Source organism: Myiozetetes cayanensis, unplaced genomic scaffold (assembly GCF_022539395.1).
Source record: "Myiozetetes cayanensis isolate MyiCay16 unplaced genomic scaffold, myiCay2020 scf7, whole genome shotgun sequence".
NCBI lineage: Eukaryota > Metazoa > Chordata > Aves > Passeriformes > Tyrannidae > Myiozetetes > Myiozetetes cayanensis.
Genome location: NW_026087964.1, coordinates 38,494,551 through 38,508,386, shown reverse-complemented (window position 1 = coordinate 38,508,386; position 13,836 = coordinate 38,494,551). Strand labels below are relative to the sequence as shown.

General features: G+C 35.6%; 1 protein-coding gene across 8 annotated transcripts in view; it reads left to right on the top strand.

The window, feature by feature from the left end:
• RAPGEF2 (Rap guanine nucleotide exchange factor 2) overlaps positions 1-13,836 on the top strand; it is a 185,920-nt gene that overhangs the window by 145,788 nt on the left and 26,296 nt on the right. For all 8 annotated transcript variants that reach the window (XM_050338676.1, XM_050338675.1, XM_050338672.1 and 5 more), the window contains 9 exons: positions 2,614-2,791; positions 4,547-4,683; positions 5,204-5,362; positions 7,040-7,192; positions 7,522-7,686; positions 10,690-10,797; positions 10,890-11,093; positions 11,192-11,300; positions 13,471-13,717. In XM_050338676.1, the coding sequence (XP_050194633.1) occupies positions 2,614-2,791; positions 4,547-4,683; positions 5,204-5,362; positions 7,040-7,192; positions 7,522-7,686; positions 10,690-10,797; positions 10,890-11,093; positions 11,192-11,300; positions 13,471-13,717 (1,460 nt within the window). The remainder of the gene's footprint in view (positions 1-2,613; positions 2,792-4,546; positions 4,684-5,203; positions 5,363-7,039; positions 7,193-7,521; positions 7,687-10,689; positions 10,798-10,889; positions 11,094-11,191; positions 11,301-13,470; positions 13,718-13,836) is intronic.

Genomic DNA, 13,836 nt, shown 5'->3' with positions numbered 1-13,836 from the left:
CAAGAGGACCTTGAATACTTAATGTCATACGTGATGCTACTAAGCGAAAAAAAGCTCTTTGTGTTGGTTTTGTAACAAAACTGATACAAAATTTTTGCACGTGTAAACACAGGGAGTCCTCTCAGAATGAGGTTTTTTTGGTTTTGTTTTTGGTTGTTTTTCTGTTTTTTTTACTACTGTGAAAACATATTTCCTATGAGGAAAGGCTAAATTTATCTTCCTTTGCTAACTTTTGGGTGATCATAGCATTTTCAGAAAGTTGCTTGAAAAATGGTAATTTTTTTTCTCAAAAGGTATTTCTAAAGGTGTCCTAAATTATTAAACTTTCTTATTACTTTGGAGATTATTGTATTTAATGCTGAGCTTCTTTGTTGCAATGGTTTGTATTTTTTGATAGCTAGTAAGTTAGAAATAGTTGCTTCTCATTCACCAATAGCTTTAGTTGTCAAAAAAAAAAGTGCTGTAAAAAGTGATCATCCTCAGGAAATGCCTGTAGCCTTTAGTAGTATTTAATTTGATGTGAGAATTTGTAGTAAATAGCATCAACTTTTCTTGATACAAGAGCTTCAACTTTTTCCATTTTTGTTTTATTGCTCTAAGACAGTGAAATAACTTGTCTTTTAATTATCAGATTTTGGACAATATGTGGAAGTTTCTCACGTGTGTTGTGACTAAATTGAGCTCTGCATTCATTTTACTAATGTGCTTTTGAGAGAGCTTAACCTGGGCAGATAGGAGGGGCACTTGTTAGTAATGGGAAGGTTTGCGAAATCGACTGTGAATCAGTCCCCCTGTCACTGGAATTTTCACTGTTGGAAACTTCAGATTCTGACAGATTGGTGTCATAAGCTGTGTGTCTACTGACTCATCGCCACTAACTTTTCCACCAGTCACTTTTGATGAAGGCTATTTTGCAAGAGTAGTTACAGCAACTGTTTCAAATGTATCATAGGGAACATGCATGTTAAACACAGTAAGACTGCTAATGAAAATACTGCTATTGGTGCTATTGCTTTTCTGATTTGTTTGTATGCCAGTAACGTATTTCCTTATTCTGCTTAAAGAATGAGCAGTATTTTTCTTAACAACAGCAAAAAAAAAAAAAAAGGCAAAACCAAAAAAGCGAAACCCCCCCCCCCAAACCAACAACAGCAAAAGAAACCAAACCCAAAACCACTAAGTGAGAGTAATTTGAATATTGTGTGGATTTTGTTATCATGTTTGTTACATTAACAAGGCCCAGTTACAAAACCTGTGTTGTGCTGCAGGACAGAAGCATTTAAGACTCTCAGTAGCATCCCTGATCCATCTCCAGCCATATGTTACCGATCATAAGGTGGCTGTTATAGTGGCATTAAAGTAACAGATGTCACAGAAAGCCGCAGCTAGTGAGGAAGGGAGAGGGAAGATGATTCTACAAAATCACCAGTGCAAGTTGTCTTACCTTCTCAGTGTTTGAGAGTGACCTAGTTTTGTGGGCTGTCATTTTTAGAAGAGCGAGAGACAGATCCATCAGACAAGCTTTAGTAGCCGTGTTTGTCCCATGTATTATTTTTAAAGCAGACGTGAATGCATCATGTGTGTCCAGAGTCTCAGAAACAAACCATCCCTGTAAGGCCTATGAAACTGGATTTCTCAAACCGTGGCTTAAAACTTGCTCGTTAGAAGCTTGCATTTCCTTAAAAATTGTCATAGCTGAGCCTCGGCAGCTGCCATGGTTTTAAATCAGGTTCTGAGAAAAAGCAGCTTTATCAGCTGTGACAGACAAATGTTTGTGGGATTTATTAAGTGTTTGGTCTTCAAACTGAATCATTAAGTATATTTACCTTTAGGTGCTGTACTAATGACCTCAGGCTATATTTTCATTCATTTTAATATGATTTAAAGGAGGTTAAATTTGGCAGATATTCTGTGTAGTCCATCTGTGGTGTTTAAGCAATGATTTTGCATTTTTTTCTGCATCTGTAAATTCTTAGGTAGTTTATCAGCAAATGAAAACCATATTTAACTATGTTCAACTGGAATTGTAAAAGAAAAATACAGCCCTACATTACTGGGAGATAGCAAAATTCCTGTAGCATTTTGATACTGTACTTATTTCCCAAAACTGTCTGTTTAAAATTACATCATGTTTCTAAGTGTCTGAAAATGCAAAGATGAGGTGGGGACAGAAACTGTCAAATGAACTGTTTATTGAAAAAAATGATGTTCAACTAATAGTAAAAAAAATTGTTGCTTGAAATATAACAAATTTCCCCAAAGTCCTACTGATTAAATAATGTCTGTTGAATTCTTCTTATGTGTGACTTATTGAAATGAATGTTAAAAGCTCTGTTTAAACACAGCAGGTTTGGTGGATTTAATCATTAGTTGTTCTAAAAAGATATGTGAAGAAAAAAATAATATAAAAATATAAAATGACCGTCTAACAGATCACTCATTCATTCAATAAAAAGTGTTTTTCTTAACAACGGCCAAAATATTGAATGAATTTGATTGATCTGTTAGATGGCAGATTTCTGTACATCTAACTAGAAATCTGTGCCAGAAGAACACATCTGAATGTTTTTTTGGTGGTTTTTTTTTTCTTTTAATTGTTTATACATGTATTAGGCTACAGAAAGTGAAGCAGGTGATATGGATCTCAGTGGGTTGCCAGAGACAGCAGTGGATTCTGAAGATGATGATGATGAAGAAGACATTGAAAGAGCATCAGATCCTTTGATGAGTAGGGATATTGTTAGAGACTGCTTGGAGAAAGATCCAATAGACAGGACAGATGATGACATTGGTAAGTATTGCAGTGTGGTAAAGTACTGTTAAAAATGTTCTCCTTCACCCCCAAAAGAATTAGTTTTTGAGCCTGAGATTTTATTTTAATAATTGGCATTTGTAGTTGGTAAGTTTAGTATTTGTTATAATTATATATATATTATTACAGTTATTATCTGTAAGGAAAATCATAAATGCCATAAATTCAGCTAATGAACAAGTATAACCGAAGAAGAAGAGGAAAATGCACATAATATGGGTGAAGCCTATTACTTGCTGGCCCTTTTGATCTAAAGCATCAGCTTCTAATTGATATCAGAACAGGTTTATGAAGTAAACATCGTTGTGAACTGGAAAATAGTTGGACAGAACCTTGGCAAAGTCAGCATTAACGTCAACACTGCTTATCAGAGTGTATTTTTTAACTGTAAGTTGTGGTGATTTGATTGGACATTTGTGATAAACACTGGAGCTGTTAAGACCTTAGCATAAATGTGCATCTAATCAAACTAATTTGCTATGTTAGCATACAAGTAAACACACTGAGAGCAAAGCAGAACTAGAAATCAAATTCTAATCTAATCTGTTTCACTGGGGAGATTTGATTTTTTTCTTTTATTGAAGTATGACTAAATGGTGATTAAGGTTGATTATCAGATGATTAAGGGACTAGAGCGTCTCTTATATGAGGAAGATCTAAGAGAGCTGGAACTGTTCAGCTTGGAGGAGACTCAGAAATCTCATTAATGCATACAAATACCTGGAGTGAGGGTGTAAATATGACAGAGCCAGACTCTTCTCAGTGGTACCCAGTGGGAGGACAAGAGGCACAAACTGGAACACAGGAGGCTCTATCTGAACACGAGGAAATGCTTTTTTTAGCTGTGACTGAGCGCTGGCAGAGGTTGCCCAGAGAGGTGTTAGTGTTCCTTCTTGAAGATATTCAAAAGATGTTTGGAGACATTCCTGTGCAAGTGGCTGTAGGTGGTTCTGCTTGAACAGGCAGGTTTGACCAGATGACCTTCAGAGGTCCCTTCTAAACACAAACTTTCTGTGATTCAGAGTAAATAAAAGTTTAGGGAAAAGATGGGGTCCCATTGAATGCTTTTAGTAGATGTTTTAGATCAAACTGGATGCAAAAATGTTTTTAGGGCATATAATCACTCAGCAGGACTGCTAAGTAAAATTGAGTACTGTAGTTATGAACAATATAAAAAATGAAAATGCAAGAAGGATGTTGTTAAATACAAGTACAACTCAAGGGCATGCAGAAGTCAGAGCAGCAGTAGTCACCTTTAAGACAGTAATCCTGTCTGGTCCATCTGAGAGGAACTTTGTGAAACGACCAGACAATGATCAAGTACAATTTACTGTTAGGTCTAGACTAGGAGGGGATGGCTTTACCAAAAAACTTGTTCAGCTTTGTGAAATTTGTCTTGCTGTGTTTTATATAGTCCTGTCCTAGTCTTAAGGGAGTTACTGTGCTGACTGGAGTATTACAAATATCATTGGTAGTATTCAGAGCTCTTGGTTACATTACAATTCTTCCATTATGCTTTTACTTTGCAGGGCTTCTATTGATAATATGACCAGCCAGTCTGTGTCTACAAAATACCCAGTAATTAAAACAGGCCACTGTACATGACTTATTAGTATACAGAAACGATTGTGCAGCATTTTAGCTTAAGTAGCCTCGGGCATCTTGCTGAAGAACTATCTTTACTGTGCTTTGTTGTTTTGACATGCACGACTCAGTGGGCTTTTTCTCCTTCAGAACAACTACTGGAATTCATGCATCAATTGCCTGCTTTTGCCAACATGACAATGTCAGTAAGGAGAGAGCTCTGTGCTGTAATGGTGTTTGCAGTTGTGGAGAGAGCAGGAACTATTGTACTAAACGATGGGGAAGAGGTCAGTAGAAGTTGCTTTTAATTCTCCTATTATACCAAACCTCCCAGATTCTACAGGGTTAAGGTTCTCCTTTGTTGCTAAAAAAAAAAAAAAAAAAGTAGTATCGATCAGGTAAATCAAGCCTCTTTTTGTTGTGGATTACTCTGAAAGCTTTTGTTTAAGCACTCACACATTTCTTGTGCAATAAAAATACATTCTCCATATTGTACAAAATGCTTCCTGCCTATTTGAGCTGCTCTGGGGAGTTTATTTCAGTGTTGAAGTGGTGTTTTAAAACCTTCTTCCCACCCCCCACCCCCCCCATTCTTATGTTACCTCTTAATATTAAAGATAAACTTAAGACCCCAGTTTTCTTCAGCTTGAAGTACTGTACATTTAAGGCAAACCAGCTTATAATTTTTCAATAGGTGCTAAAAATAACTTTTGTTTTAGAACAGTTGTGAATGTTGTATTTATATAGTATGATATGACAATGTTAAGTGATTTGGTCTTCATGTATCCTGCAACGTTTGATTTGTAGCTGGACTCCTGGTCAGTCATTTTGAATGGCTCTGTGGAGGTTACGTATCCTGATGGAAGAACAGAGATACTGTGCATGGGGAACAGTTTTGGTGTTTCCCCTACCATGGAAAAGGAATATATGAAAGGAGTGATGAGAACCAAAGTGGATGACTGCCAGGTAGAGTGTTGGGCTGTAATACGTGCAAATTCACAAACACATGGGTGTATTGCAACTCAATAATGAGACACATTTTTATTTTTAAATAAATATATGTAAAATCTCCAGTGGGTAACCCTGGACAATAGTTGGGTGATCTGGCTCCTGCATACCCACCATCTGCGAAATTGAGTGATCTTTTTCTGGATAGGGATCATTTTGGATGAAGATGGTTGCCGACATGCTTTCTCCAGAACTTGAGGCCCATCAGTCTGTTCCACCCATTGCTTCCGATGTTCCCTTAGTAGAGTCTTAAGGTCCGACTGTTAGCCATTACAGGCTCTTTTACTTCCACAGCTAATAGCTCTTCCTTACTCGACTCAGCTACTGAATATTAGGGTAATACAAACTCTCCTATGGTTTCAGTGAAAAATCTACTTTTGGCTAACCTGGCCTTTCAAGGAAAAAGCCTTGATGTTTGCTACAATAGTAGCAGTCAGATGTGAGGAATGCTTCTCATAGCATACTGGCCTAATCTGGATATGTAGTTGCTATTTGCTTATTCCCATCCAGAAGATAATAGCTGAGCCCTGGCTGAATTAAGCATTTTGCTTGGTCCTGATGGCTAATTAACTTCAAGTAGGTGACCTATGAAATGGGTGTAAATGTATTAATAAAGTCACTTGGTTTGATTTGCCCATCTAACTTGCAAAATATGCATAAATGGTTTCTTGTTAGGATAATGTTTTCAACAAATCCAAACCGTGAGATTTGTTTCAGCTACTACTAGCTGCTAGAAAAAAGAAATGGTATGTAAATAAATTTAAAGAATGCAGGACAAAATGCTGTCTCTGATTCTCGTGCCTTTGTCCTAAGTACGTGCATAATGAATTAACAACTTTTTAATCAGAGAAACGCTTACTTCCTCTCAGTTAAGTACCCAACTTCATATAAGAAGACAGTTTAATCTTGCCTTGAGAAAGAGACAAAGGTTTTAAAATCTTAGCAAGTTATAGAAGGTAATTCATAGAGTGTACAGTATTGTCTTTTTTAGTTGTTGTGGTTGTTCTTAATTATATTTGCATAGTGTAGGTGGTAGGAATATTCTTTAGAGTTATTCTTGCACTTATTCTTTGCTGAACAGATGATTCTAGAAAATAATTTTCCTGCTGTAGGTTTTAATCCAGAAGTAATTTGTTTCTGTGTGCCTGCACTCATTAATTGAATAAATGTTAGTTTTCTTAAGGATAGACTTAAATAATAATAATAGCTATGAAAAATGAAAATTATTAACCATAGCAATAGGAACAAGAAACAAAAGCTAGGTTTTCACTTCACTCTCTTAACCCTTCTAAACACCACAAAAGCTTGCATAGAGAAAAAAAAATACTGGTTAGGATACTGAACTACATCTCCAGCAGTGAGGAGGTCAAAGCAGCTGAACGAAAATGGCTGATAATGCTAAATCATGTTGCTCTGATGGGCCTTGGTCTCCTCTAACTGCAAGATTGTAGTGGAAGTACTGTGCTTGTGTATTCATCTGCTTACTACAGCTGAACTGCTGGAAAGACAAATTTGACTCACTGCAGGTTGAGAAGCTACTTTATCTTTTCTATTAATAGAGTACTTGCACCTTAAGTCTACGTGCTTTTCTGAAGATTTTACCTTTTAATACTGGTGCGTGATGATTCTTTCCAGTTTGTTTGTATAGCCCAGCAAGATTATTGCCGCATCCTCAATCAAGTGGAAAAGAACATGCAGAAGGTGGAAGAGGAAGGGGAGATTGTGATGGTGAAGGAGCACAGGGAGCTTGACCGCACTGGAACAAGAAAAGGTCACATTGTCATCAAGGTAAAAGCAAAAGAAAGAGTCTCATGCAAAAGTCTGCGTTATATAAACTTCTTAACTTGGCAAGTTAAATCCAGGATTAGTGGAGAACATTAAAAATATATATTTGAAAATAGACTGTTAATATTTTTTAGATTTTCTTTAAAAATACACACACTGACAACTAGGTGACTTCTATAGAAATTTACATGAATTTTTACATTTCTTATCACGGTGTTTAAGGCATTATGTTTGCTTAGCTTATCAGTTAATGGATGGCAGTATTCTTTCTAGTGTAATGTGTTGAAAATCTGTTTTAATAACTAAGATTTCATTGTTTTGGTTTTTAATAGGGAACAGCTGAAAGGTTAACAATGCATTTGGTGGAAGAACACTCTGTGGTAGACCCAACATTTATAGAAGACTTTCTGTTGACATATCGGACCTTTCTTTCCAGCCCAATGGAAGTGGGCAAGAAGTTGTTGGAGTGGTTCAATGACCCCAGCCTCAGGGATAAGGTTAAAATCTGCTGAATTATGTTACCATTTGCATTGAAATATAAGCTATTAAGAATAAAATATGTTTTAGAGAGAATGACTAAACTAAATAAGGTATAAATAACTAGTGACATTTTTTAATGGCAGAATATATGGCTAAAACTAAGAACATATTATCCTCATTTTATTTAAATATTATTGTGTTCAGGAAAGGTAAAATAGCCATGTTTTTACCTTGCTGTGTTTTTACAACATAACTTAGTTGTTTACAAGTATACGGAAAGGTTTTTTCCAATAATCAGTATTTTTATTAAATTTTATTGAATACAACTTTATTGTGTCTCCAAATTTGAGCATATAACTAAGTTCTGGTTTTTTGTACATGATACTTGTTCATGCAACTTGGCAAACATTTTGTGATTTTTTTCTTTTTTTTTTATGAGACTAGAAAATGCATGCATTAAGAATCTGTTGAGCTTTATGTAGCATTAAAAAAATATGCTAAACCCAACCCTAACACAAGAAAGCAATCAAATATCTTCTTCCCTAAACAAAATTTCCATGGTGGAAGAATAAGGCTTATGCAGTTTTGGCACACTGTCTTTTGAGAATATGTTGTACTTCACACTGTATTGCTTTATTTTCACTTGTATGCAACTTTTTCATATGTAAAATAAGTAGTAAACATTTCCAGATTTTTTTTTTTTAAATTTGAAACCAAGGGAATTATGTTATTAAGGCTAAAGAGAAGTTTAGTTTTCAACTTTTATTTAAATCTGGGTATTTCTTCTAGAAATGCTAGTATAGCTATGCCTCGGAGGAAGGATCATATATTTGGCATAGGATAAGCTTTGCAGCTAATGCTGTTACAGCTTCAGAGCTATAATATTGGAGTTCATCTTGAAACTCACTTTGCTTGTCCTACCAGTTGATAATCCTCTCAGCCTCTGGAAAAGCATGAGCCAGCACAGTTACTGGTATCAGGTCTGAACACAGAGCAGCTCTTTGTTCTGCTGCCTCAATGACCAACCTTTTATGACATCCAGTAGCACTGACAAAAAGGCAAGAGGCAGAGAACAGCTTGGGACAAGTTGAGATAAACAAGTATGGAATAAGGAATCTGGAAGATTTTGGCTCTTTTGTATTGAGGGCTGACAGTGAAGAGAGTGAAAGGAGTGAGTAAAATTTCTTGGGCATGACCAGTACTCAGGAGTAATCACAGTGGGACACTTGAGATCCAGCCTTACTCATGATTTTGCTGAGCAGCAGGGTACTTGATTTTACAGCTTTAATTGTCTTTTAATACTGTTCCTGATTGTGACACAAGTAGTGGCATTCCTTTGGAAGTCACCATTCAAATCCTCCCAGCATGGTGTCCTTTGGGTGTAGATTAGTATGTCCCAGCTTGGAAAGCAGCATTGACAGTGAAGCTGTTACTGCAGAGTTTTATAGTATGTTACATGGTATGACTTGTAACTTCCCAGCCAATTTAGAAAATCTGCAGTTAGCCTAAATTTAACCAGACATTGTCTGGATCTTCCAGTGTCAACCACAGTAATGAAAAATATCAGATCTGTTTAACAGGAAGTAGTTCATCTTCAATTTTGAAGGTGGAAAAATCTCAAGTATGTCCCTGTGGCTGGGAGCTGCAGCATGTAGTGCTGTGCAGTTGCCTTCTGCAACTTAGAATCTGAACTCTTGAGGAGTTCTGAAGTACCTTATTAGTTTGGTCATTAATTTCAGCAATTCTTCTTAATTCATTTGATTTTCTGGGGTAAAAGGAATACTTAGAAACTGTATGTGAGGGTGGCAGTGGTTGGTTTCACATACCTGGTGTCAGGCCTTTAGCATATGAGGCAGACATTTAGATTTTGGGCAGACACAAAGAATGGACAGGGGTTAGCACTACCTGATTAAAATTTTTATGAGACTTTGTTCTTAAGCTCTAGCTTTTGAAATTTTTGGAGATTTATCCCTACTAATTTACTTTCCCAGCATAAAAGAAGTACAGCTGTATTTTTACAGGTAGTGTTGAGTGGCACAACCATTTTGGATTAAGCAAGAAAATAAGCAAAAAATGTTTTAAAAATAGTGCGAATCAATATTAATTCAAGACGTCGAAACTCTTTTATTTTGTCAGGACGAGTGCTGCTGATGTTCCAAATCAAGTCACATGCTAAAAGAGAGAATATCATAGTGGAAGCATATAGTTTTAAAAATTGCAGCTCTTATTTTGTGGCTTTACCTTCATTAGTATTAATTAGTAGCATTCCTTTAGGGTTTTTTTTCTAACAAACTGTAAAATACCAGCTTAGATTCTTCTAAACTTGAAGAATTGTAGTTGTTTCTGGGGAGTAGCGGTGGAGAGAAAGAAGGAGGAGTAAACAGAAAGATTGACTCTAAGGAAAGAAATTGTAGGTTTTTGCTGTTAAAACTTTTTTTCTGCATCTTGCAAGAGCTCCTTTTGCCTGCCTCTCTAAACATACAATAACCCTTTCACACAGGTAAGTGCCAAATGAAGTTAATAGTGGCACATCTAAAGACTTAGGAGATTCAAGAACCAATATAAAGCTGTCTTGTAAGCTTTGTGATCATGTGCTTGAAGAACTAAGCAGATTTGGAAATGTACATGAACAGGAAATTGTTGTAATGAGTCAGAAATGGATCTACGTCGTTGGCTCTTACCTGTGTGCACTGTTCCCTACTTAGCCAAATTTCATACAGCCAGTGTTAATTTTCTGACTCATAGCATTTGTTATGCAATACAGCCTACAATTGCTTATACAAGTGAAAACAATTTTAATACTTAATTTGTTCTATCCTTCTGAGAAATAATCACATATTAGTAAAGTTTGCTTTGGAGATATATATATGTATATAGATATATATATGTATGTATATATAATATTTAGGATTCCAGCAGGAATTTACAGGGCCTTTAAGGAACAGGATTTTTAAAGGATTTAGGAATAGTGTCGGTCGGAGAATTCCTGGAAAATATTTATATCCCTGATTAATTTTCAGGTTACACGGGTAGTACTGTTGTGGGTGAACAATCACTTCAATGATTTTGAAGGAGATCCTGCTATGACTCGATTTCTGGAAGAATTTGAGAACAATTTGGAGAGGGAGGTAAGACTGAGTGGTTTTTTTCTGGCAATTTGGGATGACAGGGAGTAGACAGGCTGTTGTTATGTATAACTTATTATTCTTTTCTCTTGTAGAAAATGGGTGGACATTTGAGGCTGTTAAATATTGCTTGTGCTGCTAAAGCTAAACGAAGATTGATAACCTTAACAAAGCCATCTCGAGAAGCTCCTTTGCCTTTTATCTTACTGGGAGGGTCAGAAAAGGGATTTGGAATCTTTGTTGACAGTGTGGATTTTGGTAGCAAAGCTACAGAAGCAGGCTTGAAACGTGGAGACCAGGTATCTAATTTTAAAATGTGTCACCTATTCCCTCCCTTTTTTTTTTGTTACCTTTCCCTTTACTACATGAAAATAACATTACTTGTTTGAATTTTTAGATACTGGAAGTAAACGGTCAAAACTTTGAAAACATTCAGCTGACAAAAGCCATGGAAATCCTTAGAAATAACACTCATTTGTCTATCACTGTGAAAACCAATTTATTTGGTAAGTTTGTGCTCACTGTTCAAATTTCTGTTCTAATTTTGACTTAAATTATTTTGTAATAGTTTAAAATAGTCTTGTTCGAAACTCTTTTGTGCTAGAGACAATAGAAAAAGGAAACTTGCAGGTCCTAAAATACCTTAGTTTGTAATTGCAAACAAAAACTTATTAGTAGTCTGTTATGAAGTGATTTCGCTCTCAGAATTAAGAGGAACTGTATTAAGAGGAACTGTTGTGACCATGTAGCTTAAACTTATAAAATATGTTTGTATATATAATATTTAGTTCTTTCTCAAGAAAAAGTCTCTTTTGGCATTTCAGTTGATCAATGGTCTTATTCTGTCTGCTGAATTTGATCGTAGTTTTTCAGCCCACTATGAGTGTAACAAGCACAAAGCTAACACAAACTTTCTTGCCAGCTAGGTGAAAGACTTTTGCTAGCCTCTGTATTTATTGTCTAAGTTTTTCCCTCTGATAAGTACTTAAGTAGGCATGAAGGAATCTTTAAGCAGCTCAGGGCCTCGATTAGCATGAAAAATAATTAATAGCTTGTGTGTTTGGTTTGGTTTTTACCACTGGATACTTGGATTACTTGTACAACTTAGTGGTGTGTTGCCCAAGTATCTCTTTCAGAATTGGTTTCTTCATCACAAGTAAGTAGGGCAGAATATTATCACAGCATGTCACTGCACTAACTGATGATTAAATATGCCTAGGTTGTCTCCAAAAGTCATTGGTCAAATCTGTTTCCTGGGGATTTTTTTACTTTACAGTAAAGATTCTAATATTTCAAATGTTTTTAATAATTATGACATTTCTTAATATATACACTATTTGCTTGTTACTTCATGGGTAAGTTCTGTGTAACCATTCTTCACACACTAGGTGTTTGAATCTCATGTTGCTTTAGTATGTTAAAGATTAAACCTGATTTTTTCTTTTCTTCAGAAGCTGTGTTTTTCCTATCTTGTTGTTCCAGTGCAAATACTGAAATCAGATCCCAGTAGAGTCTCAGAGCAGTTACTTTTTGTGTATTGCATGCACAATTCCTTCTCCACAAATCCCAGAGGGAGAGTTTCCTTTTTTCAACAGCATCTTCTTATCTGTATCTAATTTTTCTCTCCAGCCTCCAGTTCCTATTCAACAGTACAGTTACTGGCTGGGATTACTTTCCTTCACTTTTATTTGTGTGTCTTATTTGAAGCTTTTGAAGTCTCTTTGTGATTTTTTTTTATGTACCTCTGGAGATAAAGATGAACATTAAGGACAAAATTAATAAATAACAGTAAAACCTAACCCCTAATACTTATTCTGAACTGGTTGCCCTTGTTCTCATGTTTTTCTACAAGTTCTTAGTTTTAATTATCAATTTTCATTTATTATTACAAATTAATTCATCAGATGATCTTTCCATTTATGTATGGGAAGTTCCTGTCATACTCAGAATACGTGAGTCGGTCTCCAGATGAGTTTTGTTTGATTTATTTAAATATATCAGCATTTTTGTGAGGCTGAAAATTGCAGTAGAATAACTAATTTACAAATCTATCAGGTATTTCTGCCTTAGAGATGACTCTTTGCTAGGGACCTGAGGGAGAATGAGAGGTTTTTTTATGTCTGGCAGATGGATGCAACAGCCCTGTCGAACATCCAAGGTGTCTCAATAATCTCCTATGTTGTTATATTTTCCTTATGTCTTTGTTGCAGTTTCCCCTGTGATATTTTTGGTCCTGTTGCTAATAGTTTCTTGTCCATCTGAGAGCTTTTGTTGCTGCCTATCTATTTAAGCCTTCCTTCTCATTTGTGTTTTTCAGTCTCATTTTTGTCTAGTGTACTCTTTTTATGCATGTTACTGTTCTGCAGAAGCCTTTGTCCTTAGGCTGAAAAGTCAAATTCCTTCTGTTGATACCATCCATGCAACCATGTGGTCACTAGTGTATTTCTGTTCTAGGCTGGGCCGATTTATGTTGCTTCTGACTTGTACTACAGAAAATTAATGCCCTTTTTAAAATAGAAAATGTTTTTAAAGTCTTATATCTAAATTCGTTTCATACTGGAGTTGAGAGAATATGCTAATCTTTTTTTTTATAATGATTAATATTAAACTGGTCTGGTGTACAGAGTTTTCTTTGACATTTTAGGGGTTTTTTCTTTCTTTTCCTGTCTTGTGCAGTTTTTAAAGAACTCTTAACACGGTTGTCAGAGGAAAAAAGAAACGGTGCTCCCCACCTGCCTAAAATTGGTGATATAAAAAAGGCGAGTCGTTATTCCATTCCTGACCTTGCTGTTGATGTGGAGCAGGTAATAGGATTAGAAAAAGTAAATAAGAAAAGTAAAGCCAACACAGTTGGGGGAAGAAATAAGTTAAAGAAGATACTTGACAAGACTCGAATCAGTATTCTGCCTCAGAAACCATACAAGTGAGTTTATTTCCTCTTAAATATTTGCTTTGTGTTTTAAATTTTTGTAATTCCTAAGAAACTTATATTTTGTGATGATACTTTTTTATTTAATACAAATCATGCTTATATCTAAAAAA